This window comes from Pelmatolapia mariae, linkage group LG7, assembly GCF_036321145.2.
Source record: "Pelmatolapia mariae isolate MD_Pm_ZW linkage group LG7, Pm_UMD_F_2, whole genome shotgun sequence".
NCBI classification, from domain to species: domain Eukaryota; kingdom Metazoa; phylum Chordata; class Actinopteri; order Cichliformes; family Cichlidae; genus Pelmatolapia; species Pelmatolapia mariae.
In genome coordinates this window covers 33,158,067-33,182,498 of record NC_086233.1, presented here as the reverse complement: position 1 = coordinate 33,182,498, position 24,432 = coordinate 33,158,067, and the positions used below count along the sequence as shown (strand labels likewise).

At 39.0% G+C, this 24,432-nt stretch overlaps 1 protein-coding gene across 1 annotated transcript in view; it reads left to right on the top strand.

Annotated features, from left to right (window-relative positions):
• igsf9a (immunoglobulin superfamily, member 9a) overlaps nt 1–24,432 on the top strand; it is a 52,993-nt gene that overhangs the window by 4,726 nt on the left and 23,835 nt on the right. The window contains exons 2-6 of the mRNA XM_063480843.1: nt 7,412–7,506; nt 7,640–7,840; nt 15,779–15,925; nt 19,507–19,655; nt 20,560–20,671. Of these exons, the coding sequence (XP_063336913.1) occupies nt 7,446–7,506; nt 7,640–7,840; nt 15,779–15,925; nt 19,507–19,655; nt 20,560–20,671 (670 nt within the window). The 5' untranslated portion in view covers nt 7,412–7,445. The remainder of the gene's footprint in view (nt 1–7,411; nt 7,507–7,639; nt 7,841–15,778; nt 15,926–19,506; nt 19,656–20,559; nt 20,672–24,432) is intronic.

Genomic DNA, 24,432 nt, shown 5'->3' with positions numbered 1-24,432 from the left:
GCCTTCCTCCTCTTTCTTGGGTTTCTGCTGCCTGAGGTATTCACTGAGCACGCTGTCAGCTGGGGCCATCTTCGTGATGTATTCGTGGATGTTTCTTGTCTCATCCTGGACTGTGGTGCTGACACTCACCAGTCCCCGGCCCCCTTCCTTCCGCTTAGCGTACAGCCTCAGGGTGCTGGACTTGGGGTGAAACCCTCCATGCATGGTAAGGAGCTTTCTTGTCTTTATGTCAGTGGCTTCTATCTCCTCCTTTGGCCAGCTTATTACCCCAGCAGGGTACCTGATCACGGGCAGGGCGTAGGTGTTGATAGCCCGGATCTTGTTCTTACTGTTCAGCTGACTCCTCAGGACTTGCCTGACCCTCTGCAAATACTTGGTGGTTGCAGCTTTCCTAGCGGCCTCTTCATGGTTCCCATTCGCCTGCGGGATCCCCAGGTACTTGTAACTGTCCTCTATGTCTGCAATGTTGCCTTCCGGTAGTTCGATCCCCTCAGTTCTGACTACCTTCCCTCTCTTTGTTACCATCCGACTACACTTCTCCAGCCCGAACGACATTCCAATGTCATTGCTGTATAGCCTGGTAGTGTGTATCAGTGAATCGATGTCTCGTTCACTCTTGGCATACAGCTTGATGTCATCCATGTACAGGAGGTGGCTGACAACTGTTCCGTTCCGCAGTCGGTATCCGTAGCCAGTCTTGTTAATGATCTCACTGAGGGGGTTAAGGCCTATGCAGAACAGCAGTGGGGACAGAGCATCTCCTTGGTAGATCCCGCACTTGATGGTGACTTGTGCTATGGGCTTGGAGTTGGCCTCTAGTGTTGTACGCCACATCCCCATTGAGTTCCTGATGAAGGCTCTTAGGGTCCTGTTGATCTTGTACAATTCTAGGCATTCCAATATCCAGCTGTGGGGCATTGAGTCATAGGCCTTCTTGTAATCAATCCAGGCAGTGGTTTATTCTCCTGCCTTCTATCTCTCTGGTGTACCTCCTCAAGCGGCTGGCCAAGGCTGTGAGTCTTTGCTTGGCAGTTTCCAAGGCCTCAGGTATGGACAGCTTGCTGTATTTCTTATGCACCTTCTTTGTCGCACCTTTCTGCAACTCCGTTAGTTGGCTAACCTCCCTCTGTGCTACTTTGATCTTGCCCTCTAGCCTCCTTCTCCATGGAGGCTGTCTCCTTGTGGCTGTTCAACTTATAGCCAAGCATCTCACTGATCACTGCTGTTGTACTGTAGATCAGCTTGTTAGTCTCGGTAAGTGTGGCTGTAGGTATCATCCGTAGTGCTGCATTAACATCATCTAGCAGACCTTCTGAGGGTACTTCACGTAATCTTGGTAACCAGCTACGGGGAATCCAGGTTTCAAGCTTGGCCATGATCCTATCTTTCAGGTCAGTTCCTCTCGCACTCAACGATCCTTCTCCTATCGCACTTGGGACTTTGTACCCAATCTCGGGTGGGGGTGATGATATCTCCCCCCTGACCTGGCGTCCTGACTCCTCCTTGCCGTAGCATTTATGTTGTACCTTGTCAATCTCTAGCTGTGAGAGCAGTCCCTTCTTTCGAATGTTGAAACACTGAGCTACTAGTTGTTTCGCCGTCATTGTGGATGTTGGGTATCGAAGAATCCATAGGTCCCTCATCCTATTCATGTAACCCCTTCCGCCAGGGTTACTTGCGTAGTAGCATTCCAACAACGCCCTGTTTTCGTCTCTTGCCCACTGATGCCTTCTTGTTCCAGTAGCCATATATATGTATGTATATATATATTAGGGGTGCAACAATACTCGTATTGATATTGAACCGTTCGATACAGTGCTTTCGGTTCGGTACGCATGTGTATCGAACAATACAAAATTTTTAATTAATTTTATCAACTTTTCTTCTGACGATGCTGTCTGTGTTGAGAGCTCAGTGGATCTGCGTTCGACTTATCCGCCTAGGCTGCACTGTCGAGCGCAGATCCACTGAGCGCAGCGCAAGCTAGCAAGACAGAAGCTAAGCTCGTTGCAACATGGCAAATTGAACCTCCCCCACCCTCATTCAGATCTGGCGTTTGGAACTGTTTTGGTCTTCATGTGAAGTATGACCCTGAAGGTAAGCGCGTCATGGACAAAAGTAAAACAGTATGTCGGATGTGCCACACAATGCTCAATTACATTGGTGGGAACTAGTGCGTTAGCGCAGTTAGCTTGTTAACGTGTTGATGCCGTCCAGCCCCACGCACGGGGCGATCCGCGGTAGCTCGTTAACGGAGATTTGCCGTGTTGTGGCGTTAATGTCATTTCAACAAGATTAACGCTGACAGCACTAGTGGGAACACAATGAATATGACTGCACATTTACTCGGACATCATCCTAGTGCAAAGACAAGTGGAAGCAGACAAAAACAACTTTACCCGAGTCATTTAGACAGCCGTTAGCACATGATTCTCCTTATGGGGACCTGATATGTTTAATATGCTGCTGAGAATATAGCCCAGAAGAAGCGTATAGTATAGCTTTTATTTTGGAAAGAGCCATTTCTCTGTAATAAACTCTCTTTTTCCAAAGATGAGTGATTTCTCGATCAGATAGATTTGTTTTTTTATTACTTTGTTGTTTCAGCAACATTAAATTTAAAAACTGTACTTTTGAGGTAAAATATATATTTATAATTTTAATAAATGACAAATTAAAAAGGCATGAAAATTTTTTGTATCGAAAAAATATCGAACCGTGACACCAAAGTATCGAACCGAACCGTGAATTTTGTGTATCGTTGCACCCCTAATATATATATATATATATATATATATATATATATATATATATATATATATATATATATATATATATATATATATATATATGTGTATGTATGTGTGTGTGTATATGTATATATGATAGCTTTGCCATTGTGAGACTATGCCATTATGCTATTATTAATTAATGAACCGCTGTACCTAACTGTTAGTATTACGATCACTACACATTCTTGGGCTTGCTCAGATTTAAATCCACATACACTCTACCATAACGGCAACCTTGGAAATTCTCTGCGTGTCACGCTGTGTGAGCACACTCTGAAAACTCTTCAAATATGTGATGAATACCTGATGTTAAAGTATGTGTTGTATTCATCTCAGTTGGAGGCTGTTCGGTGCCCTGAGCTTTAAAGTGTTGATGGACGTGTATCACAATGTGATTCACAGCGCAAGCATTGCTTTGGATTACTGTCTTCACTGTGTTTCCCTCACAGTTGCACTATAATCTGTTTAAATCCAAATCCAACCGTATGGAGGCCTTTTAGTGTGATTCAGGGCCATGCCTGAAGTTTGAGTTCGGCAGCGCTATGGGAATTTAATATTTATAGTCATGCCTTTGGATTAATGATTTTGTTTGTCCAAAGCTGAAGCACCATTTTCTGTTAAACGCTGTTGTTTACCTCTTTAGGTCACAGCAAATGAGCAATATGACTTCTTTCCCCTTTCTACTTGCACTCTGGTCAGAGGCTAATGTCCAATTTACTGTAGCTCGCTGGCAGATACAAACAGCCTTGAACAGTTCTAACCCACAAAACAAATACCCTTGGTTTCATATTCTCTAACGGATGCAGCACCTGTTGTTTTCCAAATCGATACCGGTGCTATTGTAACAGACATATTTTGAAAATAGGCCCAAACAAGCAGGGACCACAGCAAAATGCATGGATGAGAAACAGAATTTCATCAGAAAACATTTAGGCAAGAGGAGCTCCTTTATCTTTAAGTTTTAATTGTGGTAGGTAAAAGGAGAGCTGGCTGCTGATAAATCTGTGACTGTGCCCTCTGTGATGATTAATCAGCTGCTCCCTATTTCTTTCCTTATGTAGATTAAAATGGCAACAACGCAGAATTTCAGCAGCAGCATGCCTGTCACTGACTTTTCTATTTCTGCCAACTGATAAATCTATGCGAGACAGGGCGCTTTCTTTTGTGAGCTACTGGCTCATTTAGTATAGCTTTATACATTTTCCAGAGTGCTGTGCTGTCACCGTGCTCGTGTTTATGCACGTCCTCTCAGTGTCAGAGGAAGGGATAATACGTCTGTGGGAAATGTCTAGAGACCATCTGTGTTACCATGGCTGAGAGCTTCACCTGTGCGGGCCGCTTTGTTTGGCATCTCTCTGAATTTTTGGTTCAAATTTAATGATGGAAAATGTCCTGCAGTTGATTTTTTTGCCCCTCTCTCTCTTCTTGCTGTAGCCTCCCTTTCTTTACCCTCTCTTTCAAAAATAATCTTTCTTTTAACTCATGTGGATCCATTTTATTGCCTTGCTATTTCACCATTCACATAAATAAGCCTTACCTTGTCAAGCAGTAAAACTATAAACATTTTTATTCAGCTGAAGCTTGCACGTATTTGCCAGATGCGGGGCAGAGGTCTGGTTATAATTCTTTAATCAGCGACTTGATCACTATCTGTACTTTGTGTTGAATCCTTATCATCTCCATTCTTATTAGTTAACAAGAGGCAAATAAGGGTGATAAATAATAAGTAGATGATGCTGAGCATCTGTTCATTAAGAGCCAAATGGGGAAGCTTAGTCATGGCAACAGGGAGTCTTCATTTGTATGAGTGTGCATGTTCTCACACTGTGTGAGAGAGAGAAGCAACAGATTCATAATGTTGAAGCTTTACCTTGGCTTGTCATACTCAGTCTCAGCAAACATGCAAGGCCTAAATCCAGCATAATAAGTTCAGGATAGACTCTGTTGTGTTGCTTTGCATGAAGCCATGTGGATGAAGGGCAGGGGCAGGGGAGTGTTCACTGTCAAACACATTGTGATCAAAAAAATGTTTTCGCCTGACTTTCACTTTGATTTTGTGGAAAATCTGTGTGTCTTGTTCTGTTTGCTGAAGTATGTGAATATGTTGGAACAAGCGCAGCAGCTGTTGACAGCCTGTGTAATTGTTTTTCTTGAGTTCAGACTTTGTCCTGGTCGTGAAATGAACAAGCCAATAAAAGCCTTATGGTTATAGAGAGCTGATAAGGCCTTTGCTGCTCCTGCTGCTGGGTCAAGGATAATAGCATTGCTAATTATCAGGAAGTACAGAGATCACTCAAGATGAAATCATCTTCATGAATCTGTTACCTTTTAAAGTCAGCACTGTGCTTACACCCAGTTTGTACAAACTACATAGCCATTATACATTAGAAACAACAAAGTTTCCATATATTTTTGATAATATTCAGGTGATGTGATTCTATACTGATCATTTATTGTTGATACCTACAATTTTTAAAACTTCTGAAATGTGAAAAACAGATTTCCATCACAGGGGGGTATTTTCTTGTCAGTGGACTTGTGCTAAGCCAAATTTGGGTCAGTACTGTATATCGGCAAGAAGAAATACAGTCTGAAAACTGTCAACAAAATGGTAATAAATTTGAAATCCCGTGAGTTTTTGACTCTCGTTTAGTCAAGAATTTCAAAAAAGAACAGGTTTAAGGTATTTTTGGATTTCCATTTTATGCTTTTTCATATATCACCTGTGACATTATGAGAGAAAGGACATTATTGGTTTTTTTTTTTTCACGTTTATCACTTTTGTCCTTTGCTCAGATGTTAAATAAGAGTTTAAATTTAGCCATTTACTGGTGTTATAATTAGATACTTTGATTCATCTTTGTAGTTTTCCCTCTGTACACCACAACAGTTGAACCACAATCAAACAATCGAGATGTGATTGAAATGCAAAGTTTCAGTTTTAGTTCAAGGGGTTTAACAAAAGCATTGGATAATAAATAAAGCAGATAAATATCTGAAGTTCATTCCAAAGTGTTGAACTTTTTGTTTTGTGGGTTTTCACTGAAACACTCATTATATGATCCAAAGAGATTTTGATGCAAGCAAAGGAGGTCATCATCAGGCTGATAACCAAAATAGATCTATCGAAGAAAAAGCAACAACTTTAAAGGTGGCCAACTCAACACTCTGGTACTGTGTATGTTCTTAAAAAAAGAAAAATTCACTGGCTGGCTCAGCAACACCAAAAGGCCAGACCAGACCAGAGAAGATAAGTCAAGTTGATGATAGCAGAATTCTTTCTTTGGTTAGGGAAAGCCCTTTCACAACATTCAGCCAAGTCAAGAACTCTCTAAAGATTGTAGGTGTATCATTGTCAGTCTACAATTAAGAGACACCTTCATGATGGTTTGCAAGAAGGTCCAAACTACTGGTTATACTCAAAAACAGGAAGGACATTCTTCCTAATACATTCTATCACTAACAGATGATTATAGGAAGAGAAAAAAGTATGAAGAAGGAAAAGAACAGCTCACAATCTGAAGCATGCCACATCATTTCTCAATGGCATGGGAATGGATGACTGCCAATGGACTCGGGTCACTGGTGTTTATGGATGAAGTATAAGCATGAATTCTGAAATGTGCTGGGCTGTACTCTCTGCTCAGATTCAGCGAAATGCTGCAGAACTGCAAAAATGATTAGATGGAGCTTCACAAGGTGATGGATAGTCACCTGAACTATGCTGCAAAAGCAACACAAGAGAGTACATGGAAGGGAAACGAGGTCAGTTGGCGACCCTGTGTGTAGAAGCAGAGCAGAGAAAAGGCCCGGACATGATACAGGAGTTCAGAGCTTTGTCTTTCATCAGTTGATGGCATTGTTTTGCAATCTGCAACTAAGGAAATCAAAGGAATTGAAAAGCTTGGCAGAAAGCAATTCCAATTGATTGGAAATTTTAACCTGAGTCTTAGATGTGAATTGGGACAGTTCCAATTCCCTAGTCAGTAATGTGCTGTTGAATAATTTAGGCAGAGTTTTCATTGAACAGCTTCCATGATGGGGGGTTAAAAGTGAACTGACCTGAAAATGACCCATCATCTTGATTTCCTCACTCTTGTGTACATATTTGATCACATCTGAGCAGGGATTACTTTGACTGGATTGAATCAGCTGCTGCCTTTTGGCATTAAGTTGCACTCCGTAATGCTTAACTGTAGCCTGCGCTCCATCAGCTCAGCTCATCTCTGTCCTTGAGTGCTGAGTCTCCTGGCTGCTTCAGCCAAATGTCTTCATTGATGTGCTCTAAATAAAACACTTAGATGTCACTTTGCACGTGACTCGCAAAAGATTTATTTGACATTTATGACATTTACTTTCAGAAAACGATATAAGGCCGGGGAGCTTTCTGGCTGCAGAGGCCGCTCTGCCCATTTGTGTAATGATATGGGATGAATTCCAGTTATTGGAAAGCTGTATAAAAATCTGAATGCTCCTTTCCTCGTGTCTGTAAAATTATGACAGAAGTGGCAGCTCTGGTGTAGACTTTTTAGTTTGGAAATCTGTCACAGATGGCTGTCTTCTTGTGTGCAGCCAAGGAAGTAATGTGATTGTGACAATTGTGTCTCTTTTGCCTACAGATTGAACATGCTGCAGGTTGTATGAGTGACAGATATGGGGTCGGCAAGATCTTATTTGCAGACTTTCACTGTGGCGGTGGTTATTTGCCAATTTCGTAAGTATCTCCATAGTTTTTTCAAATATCATTTTGCATTCCAGTGTACTTTCTCCATTTGCTCACTGTTATCCTTTGCTTTGTGAACTAACTGAAGCATATTCTCTGATTTTGCTTACAACAAACCCAACAGTAACCACTGAAGGTTTGACCTCTGAGGTGCAGGCAAAGGCTGGAAGCTCCGTGGAGCTGGAGTGCAGACTTCCGTCATCAGACCCAGCAGTTGTGTCCTCTGCATCCCAGCACGTGGTTGAATGGATTCGACAGGGATTTGACATTCCTGTTCTGATTAAATTTGGATCTTATGCACCTCGGGTACATCCACAGTATGAGGGTAAGCATCTGTTACTACATGCATACACTGTTTGCTATAGTTGATGCCATTGTCTCAAGTAGCTTATCTTCATACTGTACATACATGCTACTGATGTAAAGTATAATTATTGTATTTTTATTTTAGGATTTACTCTAGATATTGTATTGTAAGAGTATTAGCTTAGCTGAATTAGCTTAAGAAGCTATTGGACAGACTGTGAGTAAATCACGTAGAGAAAGTTTGTTTCTCCTGTTAATGATGGCTACTAAATTTGACGATCCCCTGCATGTTGGTACTGCTCTTATTTTTTTTTACAGGTGTTATTGTTGTTTCTGTATGTGAATATGCTTTAGTAAGGAACTTTAAACAGTGAAGGATTCTTATTTGTTGCCATTGTCAGTACAAAAGACACTCAGTGAATTTAAGTTGAAAATATTAGAATGATGGCTGAATATGACATGGTTTGGTCCAAGTTTCTTTTAACTGAAAGAATGTAACCAATATCAGGTTCCCAGAATACACTCAGTACCACACCTTGATGTCCTTTTCAGACCAATCTTATATTTGGAGCTACTGTTAAAGGAGGTGAAACATTGCATCATCGCCTATTGTGCGCACTCTGCCCACAGCACAGAGAACAAAGAGTCTACAGGGGGAAAGAGCCTCTATAGTCCAAGGATACCTTTGTGTGGCTCCTGTTATCCTTTAAAGTCGCAAACAATGGAACAAATGTGGAGAAAAAGAAGGCATGTCTGGGTTAGTCAGATCTTTCTTTTGTCAGGGGCATTTTTTTCTTTTCTACTGTGCTGCCTGAAGAAAAGTTCAACCTATGGACCTCTTCGGTGTTTTTGAATTTCTGCTTGAGAACAATGTAGACTTTTTGACTACAGTGCAGTCATAGAAAGAAGAATGCCAAAGGAGGCATGATGATCCCACTTCAAAGAGTAAAATTAATTTAAACAGTTCAGCTGGTAGCACAAAGCAGACAGCTAACTAGCACTGAGTTGTTACCTTGTCATTTATTTTCAGTGATGAGAATACCGATAGGGGGTAGATAGCAGCAATCAACATTTCATTTGTATAATTACTGCTATAGCAATCCTCTTCTTCAATATTCTTCAAAACCCTTCTTACCCGCTGTTGCATCAGTCTCTATAAACTCATTCGATGTGACTAAAAACTGTTCATACCCACACAAATCATTTTAAAATTCTGGCAGAGCTTCCAAAGACACCAGATATATCAGATTTTTTTTTCTGAGGAAATGTGTATTAAAGATGAGGAACAAAAAATGTAGACTGTTTTGATCTGGTGCAGTTTCAAATATTGCACTGACTTTAAAGGTGCATGCGAGGAACTAAAAGAAGAAGTGGAATCAGAACTAAATGAAGTATGTGAAAATATAGATCACTATCACTGAAACTTAATTACCGATCATTTTAGGTTTCTTTTTGTGTCATTTTCAATATGTAATATGTGATATTCAATTCAATTTAATTTCAATTCAATTCAATTCAGTTCAATTTTATTTATATAGCGCCAAATCACAACAACAGTTGCCTCAAGGCGCTTTATATTGTACAGTACATTGTACAATAATAGATACAGAGAAAAACCCAGCAATCATATGACCCCCTATGAGCAAGCACTTTGGCGACAGTGGGAAGGAAAAACTCCCTTTTAACAGGAAGAAACCTCCGGCAGAACCAGGCTCAGGGAGGGGCGGGGCCATCTGCTGCGACCAGTTGGGGTGAGAGAAGGAAGATAGGATAAAGACATGCTGTGGAAGAGAGACAGAGATTAATAACAGATATGATTCAATGCAGAGAGGTCTATTAACACATAGTGAATGAGAAAGGTGACTGTAAAGGAAAAACTCAATGCATCATGGGAATCCCCCGGCAGCCTACGTCTATTGCAGCATAACTAAGGGAGGATTCAGGGTCACCTGGTCCAGCCCTAACTATATGCTTTAGCAAAAAGTTTTAAGCCGAATCTTAAAAGTAGAGATAGTGTCTGGCTCCCGAATCCAAACTGGAAGCTGGTTCCACAGAAGAGGGGCCTGAAAACTGAAGGCTCTCCCTCCCATTCTACTTTTAAATACTCTAGGAACAACAAGTAAGCCTGCAGTGTGAGAGCGAAGTGCTCTAATAGCGTGATATGGTACTACAAGGTCATTAAGATAAGATGGGGCCTGATTATTTAAGACCTTGTGTGTAAGGAGCAGCATTTTGAATTTAATTCTGGATTTAACAGGGAGCCAATGAAGGGAAGCCAATACAGGAGAAATATGCTCTCTCTTTCTAGTCCCTGTCAGGACTCTTGCTGCAGCATTTTGGATTAACTGAAGGCTTTTCAGGGAGTTTTTAGGACATCCTGATAATAATGAATTACAGTAGTCCAGCCTGGTTGTCACAAAATTATAGATGTTAAAATGCATCTACAATTCCCGCTCCCTAAGGACTTTTCATTCATGTCAGTCTGTCAGTTTAGATTTCTTGCTTGAGCTCAGGGCAGTTAAAAGAAATCAATGGATTAAAACGGGGCTGTCTGTTAGTCACAAACACAATAATGCTATTGGATACAGGTAATTGCTGATTCCTAAATGATTATTGCCTACAAATCCCATAAAAGATTAAAAACAACAATTTGTTGCCGAACTCACTAAATCAATACTTTTAGAAAAGTTGCTGGACACTGTAGTACCTTGCCAGGAGTAAATGGTGATTTGTTGAGGACTATTTTCACCTGTGGATTACACATTGTGTGCTGTGTTTGCACTTACAGCACCAGGGATGCTGTAATGCATTAAGAATTTACTCAAAATAAAATGCAGGGCTTGTGATCAGAACAAAAGGCCACCCAGTGCAATGCAAATACACGGTCAGACAATGAAACTCTATCACCCAGAGGAATGAGATAAACCAGCTTTTGGCTGAATAAACAGTAACAGGCAGTTACATCAATTCATTGTTGGTGTCGGACTATTCATTTTTTAATATAGAATAATTCCAGCTTCATTTTTGAAGTCACTTTCCGTGTACAGTGTACCAATCTCTTTGGTGTCATGTCCATTGATTGCTCTAGGATACAGTAATGAGCTGCAAACACCGGCATTACGTGTTTGTTTGTCAAAGGATCAGAACCTACTTTCAGCTGAGTTAAGGCCTTTGTCATGCGAGTTGGATGCCACTCCCTTGCCCAACCCAGGCAGGAAATATGACACAGACATTTACATAGTAATAAAGTCAGGGCAAACGTTAGCTGATGAATTATCGTAAGTGGGAGTGGGGCAGACTTTAATTCCAGCCCCGGCTCATAAAAAGCAGTAGCCTTTTGTCACTTACTCTCAAGACAATCCGTCAACGTGCAGCTCATTACACTGCATGTTAGTTTTCAGAAGAAGGCTTCTAGTAAAAACCCCAATAAAAATATGCCCGCCCTTCAACCCATAAATTACACTATTTGTACTCTCGACTCAACTATAAAGCTTTCTTCAAGGAAAAGCAGCAGCTTTAATAGACGGGTTTGCTAATCACATGCCTCTCAGGTGACAAACAAAAAGCTGCAGTTCTATACAGGTTTGAAAAAGATGCTTTGTCCCATCTGAGGCAAAGCTTTCTCACAGGTACCAGCCAGTGTGGGAGTAACAGGTGCAGCATGGGAAACCAACGCTTTAGAGATGGAACGACTGGTGTGTATTTCACCCCCTCGGGCCATGAATGTTCTCGGGTGTCTCAATAGTTTGGCTTCAGGACTCAGTCTCCAACTGTTGTTTAGCTGTTGTGATTCTAATGGAAGTTATCCAAGTGATTCACTCTGCTGAGGCTAATTTTTTTTCGTTCCATCATTCCTCCCTTTTCATCACCTTAAACTGATTAAAACTTCTCTACATGTAGTCCACCTCTCCCATCAACATTCCTTGTCTTTTGGCCGTGTTTGTAGCTTTGCAAAGTGTGAGTTACTTTAGATTTTCATCTGATTGCTCCCCTGAGAGGGTTAAGGGCTAAAAAGGGCTTAAATAAATTTGTGTAAAAGAGCTGTAAAGATCAAAGGATTAGCATCTTCTCTGTGGAAAGGACAGAAAGTCCCCCAACACCCATACAGCTGCTGACTATAAAAAAGTAAATACAGCTGTATAAATGCACTGTTCGCAAGCTCTTCCTATGCAAATCCCATCATAATCAGCTGTGTGTGCAGGAGCAACACATTACACACAGCTGAAATGGCTAATACTTCCTTTTTCACATGGAAAAACATTAGAGCCTTCACTGGGATTACTCATGTTCGTTACAGCAGTGAGTAGACCTCAGCCTCTGACAGGGACAGAGACCTTCAATACCAAATTTAAAACCATGACACAGAAGAGCTTAACACACACCAAAAAAACAAAACAAAAACGAGGAGTGAAACCTTATCGTTTTCTTTTCTCTAACCGAAACCCGAGTGCCTCTGCGAAGCTTGCCAAGGGCTGACGACATCTTATAGAGATGATGTGGGCTTGCTGCCCATGAGTATCACATTCTCAGGGTCATAAATGTCTGGGCTGCGCAAAATGGTATTGAATTTAAATAATTTTTCATGCAAGCCCCTGTCACAGAAAACAAGACACTTTCCCCCGAGATACGTCCCACCCAACCGAAGCCTTTCTTTAGAATTTGAAAACGTCATCTCCAAAATGTTACATATCCATTTTGGAAGAAAGAAAATCAATATCTCTGGTGCATCCTTCACTCTGAATAAAACTGGTAAAAATAAAAAGCACACTCCGCAGTCCTCCAAATGTCCCTTTTGTCAGTAAAGTGCCTGCTTTTTATTGAGCTCTATTAAGGACCTCAAACCTGTGGTCTTTTCATAAGAGTAGGTGTTTTTGTTTGGAATTTTAAAACATTTTGGTACTGTGATCCCTGCCCTGATTTTCCTTTTTTTTTAAAAACATAAAATGTATAAAAAAAAAGCTGGAAAAAGCATCTCAAATTAAATACAAATTTAGGTGGTACTGTGGCTAAAACACGGTAATGATGAGGCATAAACTCTTTAAGGTTCAATGTAAAAAAAAATGGTCTTGAGCTGATGTGATTTTTGTAAAAGATCTTACTTCGTCTTAGTCCATCTGAAATAAAACGATGCCTTTTAATTACCTCTACTGAAGGAAAAGAGGCTCCTTTTCCCCTCATAGAGTTACTGTCTTAAGAAAGATGATGACCATCACTTTTAATAATGTATTCTAGTAGACTTTTCATTTCAGACTTAATTCCTTCATTTGTAGAGAGTTGTATTTCTTCACAGCACTGAATGGTTTCATGTTTCCCTGTCACCTGAGAATGTATTCAGGAATAATGCCTTTAGGCGGCTTCACTTGGAGACACTATATTCAGCCATGTTTGTGTGTGTGGAATATGTTGAATTGAGCTGAAAGGAGGATAGCTGAATGAGTCTCGGACCTGCAAAGCTGCTCTTTGGCTAATTTATAATGTTTTCGGTGTGTGGAGCAGTGAACATGACAAGGAAAAGTATTGAGTCTTGTTGGTGCAGGCTGGGTGTCTGTTTTTCAATTTAGGTTCATCATCACATTTTTTCCCGGTGAACACTGTTTCAAAGCAAGTTTTTTAGGGCAAGCTTTCAACAGTTTTTCTAAGGTACCTGTAAAGATCTGCTGCTATGCAGCCACACACTATTGGAGACTGCTGCATTTGAAAGTAGAATATGAAAGCAAGCAAAGGAGGAGAACTTAAAATTCACTGCCTGCAATATAGTCATCAGCATAGTCTGAGCACCAGAATCTGCAAAACAAATGAAAAATCTGTTAAAATCTCAATTATTCTATATGACTACAATTTTACATTAAAAGCAGATACGCAATATCTGTTTTAAATTTGGATGATATCCTCTTTACCTCCTTATGAAACTCTGCATTACTTCCAGCACTGCTGCTACATTTGGCTCCTGTCTGGTCCTGTTCTGACTAGTTTTACGTGTGCATTTGCAATATGTGGATCTCTTCTCCTGTGTGAAATCAGCCGACCATCAGTTTGGATTTTTCTTATTTGATTTTGCGTAGATGGAAGGGGGGCAGGATTGCAGAGAGATAGTAGCACAGGTGGTAAGTAATGATTGCAAGATTCCTTCATCTTCAGTGGTTGAAGCAGATCCTCATACAGTTCAGGTTGTTTGCACCTGATTTGTTCCTCAAACACTGAAGGATGTTACAGTGTATCTCTATATTTGCACAATTTGGATGATTTTCATAGTACACAATCCAGTCACTAAAGACTGCTGTTTAGTTTATGGGTCATAGGAGAACCAGCTCTCATCACCAGGGATGATCCTCAACATGCCAGTTTGACACTGAAGTTGATATTTGCTCTCTACCCAAACATCAGCATCCCAGCAGGGATGAGAGCATTGCTGCACTTTACAAGTAAACAACCTTCAATGAGATAGCGGCCAAATTTAAATCAGGTACGGTTTCTGCTTTTTATAGGCCGATTAGCAGATCCTTTTGATCCCACCTCGTATTTAACAGTTTATGGGTATAAATTATTCCATTAGATAGCCACTTTTTATTTAACAATATAGTATCATAAATTATTCCGACTGATTAACGCCCTATATTTAATAGTTGGTGTTATTTTTGATGGGCAGGAGTGAGTTTGGCTGAAGGACAAAAATGGAAATGCTGTTGTTATATTTACATCAACAATGCAAAGCCAGACTGCCTTCATTTTACTACACTCCTGATTTGTTGGCACACTTTACCTTTCGTTAAAGCTTGATTCTCATGCATTCTCATGCATGCACACATTTTCAGACAGTGCCTCTCAGCACACATAATCTATGTCTGACGGTCTGAGTCGTGCACACTGTCTAAAGTCTAAATTTCCTCTGTCTCTGCCTCTGTGTTATATTGTTTCTGTGGCCTCACACTTAATTTACCTTGCATTCAAATCCTTTGCTATCACGCATTTTTCAAACAGCAGCAGTGATGGCAGTAGGCCATGCTCTTGCTTCCCCTCCACCCCTCTCTTCCCTTTTATCTCATCACTCCCAGTCATGTTTCCTCAACATCCCTGCCTCACCACAACCCTTCCTCTAAGGTGCAATAGTGACCCATATCAAACTGATCTCGTAAATAGGCAAGCAGTAAAAAAGGTGCCAGAGGTCAAAGGGTGGGATTTTAAAAAGTGTTAATCCCCTGAGTGTATGCTCATGTGTACTTTACTCTACCTTAACCCCCACCTCACTTTTCCCCTGTGGATTTTGTCCCCTTTGGCGGCTTGGAAAAGTAAATACACTGTGTTATCAGTGTCAGCATACCTAACTCCAACTTCCTGGTTCTTTTTGACTGTCAGGGCTGTCCCTCCCTGTCATAGTAAACAGAAATCAGAGCCTCTGTTAATAATTACCATCACAGCACAGGGATCCCAGTGGGTCTCAGGCTTCCACAGGGCAGTGTGCTTTCTGTTTACATGTCTTTATTTTTGAGATGGTGCAGTGAGCGGCTGTGTGTTCTAAAACAGTGCGTTCATTGACAGTTTCTCTTTGGCCATGCTTTCCCATGCTATTGGGTCACCGGACAATTGCGTGTCTGTTAAAGTGTGAAAAACTAGATGGACATGGAAAGATGTGGGCTGCAGACTGGAAAAGATAAAGGCTTGATGTTGCAAGCTACACTGGCTCCAGGGAGCCGTCACCTGGCAACAGGGAGATCAGATTTCTAAGTTTGTGCGCGCATGTGTGCTGCGGTTTGCATGTTTGCTTGTGCATATGTTGCTGTGTGGTCGTTTTAAGGCACCATTTGAGGACACTATTCATTTCCTGTGTGACAAAGCATCACAGGCCAACAGATGCACACACCTGAGACCTGACAAGTGAAGTCACAATTGTCTGCGCTATTCCTCTGTCACGTTCCATGCAACTACCATCTCACTGTTTTCCTGCACTCTGTTTCCGCAGGGCGAGTATCTCTGGTACGAATCACCACCCTCAGGCTGGAGGGCCTGCTGCTCGCTGACCAGGGCTTGTATGAGTGTCGAATCCTCTCACTGGATAAGCCAACAGATGAGCTGCAAAATGGCACCTGGACTGTACTTTCTGTTACTGGTGAGGTTAATGGAACAGCTTGTGTGTGTCATTATGGCTGCTCTCAAAGAGGAATTTAGTTGGCTTTTTTACAGTAAGCCAGAGATCAAAATGTAAACAAAGGACAGGATTGAATCCGGTTTGAACAATAATTTCCATCTGAGCCCCCTGGACCAGTTTGTCACTCAAACCACTGAAAATGAGAAAAGCTAACTTTTACTACAGCACAGGAAAGCCTGCCTGAGGCCTTGGTACTATTTTGTTACTAGCTGAAATGTTGCTCTTATGTCTTGTTTGCAATTTATTTGATCAGGTTGATTTATTGCTATCATTACAACAGAAGCACACATCCAGCTTAGAAGTTATATTTTGGTCATGTTATACCAACAACTTTAGATTCTTTAGCAGCTCAATGGTGTATTTACCACATATACTGTATATAAAAGATGGACATAACGTCAGCCACTCAGCCATCGATTTGTTGTTTTATGTCTGTCTGTTTCTTCAACAGTAGTCTTTTTTGTTCCTCCTTGTTTAGTGAGGGTTTGATTTGACTAAAAAGGACACTGCTGGTGCATATATTTGACTAAATAATCCTGGTCTAAATCCTGCCCTTTTTGTCATTTATTTTACTTTAAATAGGACCTTAATTCACAAAATTACCATGTTCTATTAAATAAAAGAACATCTCTTTAAATTTGTTTTATCCTGTCTCATGTTTGCAGCCAGTGGAGTTGCCCCTTTCTGAGATTTGAAGGAATGCAGTTTTTAGGCACATTTTCTTTATGGCTTTACTTTCAAGACCCCTTTTTATATCATTCACATGCATTTATTTATATATTATACAAATCAAGAAACAGAATGTAACATGAGCTATATGCCTCTATTATAGGCTCAGTTGTGATGTTAGCAAATGACCACGCTGTTAAAACGTAAAACAAAGTAGTCAGTCCTGAAGTGCTGCTAGCAACGTTGACCACACCACAGTTATTAGAGTAAATTAAAAAAGATAAATTGGTAAGAAAAACTCTTTTTAGGCAAATGAAGTAAAAGGAAATGCTTGAGTATAGAAAAAAAATACTAAATGAAGCAATATTATGTACTAACAATGCTAAAATAAAAATACAAATCTAATTGAGGCCTGTAGAGTCTGAGTTTAACCTCTTGGGTTTTTTGTAATTTCTCTGAGCAATACATGATCTGACCTTTGGGTTAATTAGCTAGAATGTCCACTCCTGGGAACATTGTGGCATTTTGTCTACAAACAAGTGAGGGAAGACTTTCTTTTTCACATGACTAAATGCGTGTTTTAAACTGAAAATTTTTTTGAGTGCCTCAAGCATAAAAATGGAAATGACTAGAAATGGAACCAAAAATGAGCAAGCAGATAGATGTGTGTCATACAGCTTTTTTATCTACATTCAATTTTAAACCAATTACCAGGCAACAGCTAACCCCTCATGCTAGCAGCAAATGAAACTATAATGCACTAATGCAGACTGCTCACCCTGCATTCCTGTAGCTTGGGATGTGGCAGTATTACATTCAGTGATGGGAGAAGGCGGGAGGAAAGGCGGTGCAGTCAGAATGGAAAGCAAGACCTGGGGTGTGGTTGAATAGTCAAATTTGCTTGGGAAGGTTCCCAACTAAGCCAAGTAAGCTGGGAGTATCTGTGCGGCAGCCATGATAAGAGCTTTTTTGCGTTCTCCACATACTAAGGAAAGGTGCTTCAGTGCTTCCTTTATTGCCACTTTTAGCCCAGGATCCACACGACCATCCTCAAGGAAAAGAGAAAAAGGTCATTCTATCCCAGAGTTCTGACCAGTTATGAAAACAACCAAGAAAAAGTGCTAAAGTGTGCAGATCATGTAAATGTTAATTATCGACATGTTTTCCATTTACAAAACTTGCTGATATGTTTTGAATTTTAAAGTAAAGATTATGAGTTATTTAGTTGTTAAACTGTATTGGTTTCCAAAGGAAGAAACATAGAAAACATGACTTAATTCCTTTATTTTTTAGGCTACATTCTATATAATATATATTAATATAAAGAAGTTTATATTATTCAAATGTGATCTTTTAGCTTACAGTCTCCCGTATGAACTTCCACACATCAGGTAACTGCTGTGTATATACTACAGAAAAAATCACCTCTTAAACTGAAAGAAAACGAACATGATGTTAAAAGTTTTTTTAAAAAGTGTCTAAACTTTTTTAACAGATCAGGTAATTTGGATAACTTCTGACTTCTTTTACCTGGATTTTGGAAAGAATAGTCAGTGACTAGAGTTAGCGTCATACTTCTTGATAGGTGTAAATAATAAATCGTAATATGAAATATGCATCATTATTTTTGCCCTTTGAAGTTTATCTATATTTTCGAAAACCTTTGCTATGATTCCACACACAAACATACAGAACAAAGTAGGAGTGCGCCTCAGATCAAAGCGGCAGAGACAGTTTCACCGAGCTGGTCTGTGTGAGCGTCAGGATAGAGGTGAGAATAGTAATAGATGATGACTGTGTACTTGAGGGCTTGGATGTTACTTTGCTGGCATGCCCTGCAAGTATGGGCTTTACCTATTGTTTGCATTCCCCTTCAATAATAATCTCTGCGACTGTCACGGGTTTGAATTGGAGAGATAAAAGAACTCAGAGGTACACATGCTTCTTTTTCTGTTTTATTAGTCAATAATATACTAAAGCTTATTTTCAGAGAGTAAGTAAAAAAACCCTTAAATATTCTTCATATACAGCTACAGTAAGGATATAAGTTATGGTGGCTTTTTAACTCTGAAGTGTTTGCAGACAAAAAAGGAAGGCCTGATTGTCCTTTGATAAGATCTGAGATTTAAAGTGTCAGCAAGATGTTCTAAAGGCACATTTAAAAGGCTGCATTTGCAACTGACATTTTCAGTTAGGTATGTGAAATAATAATGTGTCTTTCAGGCTGCTGCTGTTTAACAAAGCAGGCTGTACTGCTGTCATGTTGTATATAAATGTATTGTCTGCTAATCCAGTTTTTCCTCTTTTGTATTTTTTCCCTTAATACTTCTGCTTTGAAGACAGAGCTTTCTTGCTTTTTACAGAAGGGTAAACAGCTCGAACAGCTTTAATGCTCCTTACCATTGACTCACCAAGTCTGTTGAAATGTACTGGGTGGATGAAACGCCAGTCTTCCAAATGAAATTCCCACATTTGTTGTTTTGATAGTGATATTGGAGATTGCTGTCTAACACATCAGTCCAAAATCTCCCACAGGTGTTCAGTTGTTGGAGCATGACATGTGATTCACATCATTTCAAAACTTATCAAACCAATCAGTTGCACTTTTATCCCTATGGAGACCATTTCCATCAGTAAAGAAATATTTCATCATATGAAAAAGTTGAAAATCTTTATATTAATTTGTTACACTTCCCACTCAGGGGACACAAACTATACCATCAGAATGTATGAAAATGTATATTTGTTTATGGATGGTGTGAATAAGTACTCAATCGAAATTTGTTTTTCCATAAATGGCGGAATCTGTTTTTAAGTTTTTTAAATTTAGATGGTTTATGAGCATCTTTTAAAAGCTGTTTTTATATCCATAGCCCCACCCACCTTCACTGAACCCCCACCTCCTGTCCTCGAGGCTTTGGTTGGAAGTCATATTTCTCTTTCCTGCATGGCTAATGGCAACCCTACTCCAGCCATCACTTGGTTTAAAGACGGCATTGCCATTCAAAAAAATATTTTTGAGGTATGTATTTTTTAAGGGGTTTTAAACCTGCAATACAAGTATAGAACTATAGTTGTTACATGCATGGGGTGAAATAAATAAACAATATTTTCCTCGAAAATAATATATAGTAGTACTCTCTCTCTTTTTTTCAACCCTCAGCAGTTGGCTGCACCTTTCTGAGCCTGGTTCTACTGGAGGTTTCTTCCTTTTTAAAAGGGAGTTTTTAAAAGGGAGCCATCTGATTATTGGGATTTTCTCTATATTATTGTAGGGTCTTTACCTTACTATATAAAGTGCCTTGAATTGATTGTTGTTGTGATAAATAAAAGTGCATTGAACTGTATAGTGTTCATGCACTGCAATACATACAAAGTTTGGGTAACACTGAGCAAATGTATCCAAGATGCTTTAAAATCAACCTTAGTTCAAATGCCCATCCATCCATCCATCCAACCATCCAACCATCCATCCATCCATCCATCCATCCATCCATCCATCCATCCATCCATCCATCCATCCATCCATCCATCCAAGTTGACACAGCAGTGTTGATGCAAAGTGGCACACGAATAGGTTCTAGAAGAGTCCTTGGAAGGAAAACAAAAACGCTTTGGACACAAGCACCAAATCTGTTATTAAGAAGAGGGGATAAACACCCTCCTACCTGTTGAAATATTGTGGCACAGGAAACATTGTGTGGATACATGTGAAGTATTCACGTAGGAAGTGAAGATTCTACTATATTACTATTCTACTATCAGCTGGATGCAAATGTCATACAGTACTAAATGCTGACATTATACTGTAGGGTGCCAATGCTTTTGCACAGGCTACAATTGCTGCTACCTATTGTACTTTCTGTGTTTACCTGCCTGCTGCATTCAGCCACCTCTCCATTTTTTTACTATGTCATATTTATCAGGATGGAGTTTTATCTCTGCGAGCAGTGAGTATACAATCAGCAGGACAGTACACTTGCCACGCCTCCAACTCTGAGGGAAACGTGACTTGCGTGACAAAAGTGAAGATCAAAGGTCAGTTGTTGCCTAACAGTCTGTCTGTCTGTCTTTCTGCCTGCCAATTCCTTTAGTTTCTGTGATGTCTGTGTGCCCAACTGGCTTGAAGCCACCATAATTTACATTTCTGTTTCTTGCCCTTGCATCATGCAACAGAGCAGTAAAAGAAGTTCAAACTGAACTTGACTGGTATTTAGCCACGCAGTGACTAAATAAGAGTCAATATCATGATGTGAGACAAGATATCATCTGGGACTTGCCGATGTTGCTTTATCGTGATAAAGCTTTGTGTTTTGCTCGGTGTGAAGGCTTCATTTTAGAGAAGTTGATGTAACTTAGTGAAAAGTTTATTGTCTGTGGTCATGAATATAGATAGATATATATATTTCTTTCCTGAAATCATTAGTACATGAATGAAGAATATAAATATTATCAAAAGAGAAATATTTATTTTAATTTCTCTTTCTTTTATGAATAAAACACAAATTAGTTCTTATTTTGAAATATAAACTTTTCTTTTGATAATAATTGTTTCTAATTGCTTTTAATACATGCAGGTGTTCACACACATGTGAAAATTACAAAGATGTTTTCAAATCATAGATCTACCATCCAGTTTAGGGAGACATGCATGTAAAATATGCAAATAGGTTACTGTATATCATTGGATTACACCAACACACCACTGCGTAATACACTGTGGGATATATTTCTGACTTCTTCTGTACTCCTACTCCAACTCCTACTGCTGATTTTCCTCTGGAGGACCAGGATTCATCTGTAGCATGGTGTATAGGGAAATAATTTTTGTTTTGGCAAAAAGTCTTGTTGAGGCTTCACTTAATTTTGGAATCTCACAGATGCAGTGGCCACATTTTAAATAATAATCATGAGCACGTACGACTCTAAGTCACATTATCTGAGCTTTGGCTGCATTCCTCTGAAGCATTGCCACATGGATGGATTACTGACTAATAGCTGATCTGGATGGAATCAAACTAAAAGCCTTAAGTAACCTCTAAACACTCACTCTTGCATATATATGTCATGCATTTATGATTATAAACTTGTTCAGTAATGAGCGCTGTAATGATTATGATCTTGTTTATATATGTATATAAGACATGCGATGTTAGATCTTTTTTATTAGCTCTGTGCAAAGAGCACATGTGTTAATACAAGTTTGGAGTGGCTCAGGGAAGAGATAAATGTGACATTGTAATGGCACTCTAAAATAGCTGCGTTTGACAAATCCCTTTCAGTTGCTTTGGTGTATTCACACACTGTTTTTCTTTTTGACTTTTGGCTTGGTTTGTATTAGCACATTTGTCACCACAACTAAAGGCTTCAAAAGAGTCATTGTAGAAACCCTCATGTGTTAAAAGATTCAGTCAACCATTATAACCTTAGGAAGCTAGAGACTGACTGATTTATTGGTGTATATGTTGTCAGGTCATAGACTATAGATAAGTGATGGGTGCGGCCTCTGTGAGGTCTCCCATTAGTTTGGAAAGTCACTTTTGAAGCTTTGAGTTAAACATTTAAGACATAAGATATCTCAGATTTTTGAAAACAGATCTCATGGGTAGATGTGACTGACAAACTGAGGGCACTCTGTGCTCATACTTGTCAATCAAAACACAGACCTGCTCTAAAGTATACCAAATCTCATTTTCCTTTTACCACATGTGGAGCCATACTTTATATAATAAACAGCATTCACTCATCAGTGAAGTTATAGATTTAGTCAAATGTTGGCTTATTTTGTCATATATGAATTGCATATGATATATATATAACATCCTATAGATAAATTCTTTCTCCAGACAGAGGAGTCACTTCCTCCTGGATATTAGAAAGAACACTGGTTAAGGCAATTTTGCATTGGCTCCACTTTTCAGAACCAGAAGCTTTATGTATAGTTAATGTTTCCAGTGTGCAATGGCATGAAAACAGAACAAAACATATTACATATACATTAAAAGATGCTTGGGGTGACTCTGCAAAGATGTTTTTACATAGTTTGTCTAGTAGAGTGGTTCTGATTCATTCTTAAATAGTAAAGCAATGATGCCTTAATTGTCTTTTGTCAGTAAAATTTTAATGTACTGCACTTACATACAGTGACTAACACTACCTGTCATTAAAAACAAAAAATGCAAAAGTTTCAGAAAGCTGTAAAAAGTTCATTTAAAATTAAAAAACATATATTTTTTATTTACTATACAAATAACAAACCAATTAAATCATGTTCTTAAACCCACATTTGAGCCAGCACACTGGGCTTCTCTGACAAGGATATCATTCAACCACTAAAACTAATTTATCTGTTCATAAATGTAAGTAAATAGCTGTAGTTTGCCATCTTAATCAAAAAAATAATAATGTCCTTAACAATTGTTTTGCTTCTTTTGTAAAACAGTAAATTTGAAAATTAAGAGCTAACAACAGTAATTAATTAAAATGATATTTTAATGCTAAAATATGAAGTGCTTATGCATACTGATACATTAACCATCACAGAAAATATTCTAGTAATTGCCTATACACTTAGTTTAGGGGATCTGTGCATCTATAGATCACCCTTGTACTCTATATACTGTATATACTCTGTATGTATGGATTTTTGTCAGATATATTGATGTCATAATTTTTTACTTCACTAAAAATGTTTAAGCACTGGCCTCACATATGTACTGAGCTGTGTTTACTATTTCTACAAAATAGTGTTTTGACAAATTAGTTACTAATAACAGGTGAAGTCTATGCTCCAACTTATCACCTGTACAGCACATATTGAGAATATTAGCAGACCTTGGAGAGAGACAAAGGGCTGCTCATAAAGAATGTAAAAGATGTAAAAATACAGTGTAAGTGACGTGTCTGGTCAAGCAAAGACATGATGGGGACCGCTGCAACATAGCAGAATGTTTTGTATATTTTAGGGTTAAAAGAAATGTTTGAAAAGCCAATGGGGTATTAAGTTGGATTTTATTTTCATTTCTCAGTAAACATCTACTTCTTACAATTCAACTTTTGTTGTGTTGTATTTTGTTTCTTTTATTAGGCTTTAGCATCTATTTTTGTTGTTATTACGTTTCATCAATCTACAACCTATTTAACCATTAAATATCTAGTTGTTTCCCACTTTATCTGTGGTTGTGTCTTTCGCTACCATGCATTTCATGAATAATTCATTCTGATATTTATTAGATGGATATTTTGTATCACAGACGATTTCATTTTTTTCTCTCCTATGAATAATAAGATTTTTAAGGGAATGTAAGAAATTAGTAGATTTCTCATGGAGGGTAAAACAGGTTTCCTCTGAGACCAGCCAAAACAAAAGGAAGACAACATACTATACTCCTCTACAAGAGGAATACTGTAGTCCAGCGTAATGTTAAAGAATAATACTCAGCTACTGATGTATTTATGTTGTACTGAAACATATAAGGCATCTTTTATATCACGCTTAAGTATTTTTTAATACTTGAGCAATATACTGTCTTTTGTTGCATCATAAAAAAGGTGTAAGATAGTGAAGGTTACAGTAAGTATAATTTAATTAAAAGAGAATGCAATATACTAGAATAGATGCAACAATCTATTTGAGAGTCTTTTATCATTATTTGATTATATTACAGCTCTTTCCTAAGAGGTCCTTCCAATTAATTTTTTTTTGGCAAAATAGTCATTAAAGTTAAAGGAGAATACGACACCTAGTGTAGATAAGGGACATATTGTGAGGGTGAATATTGAGAAAGAGAAATCTGTTA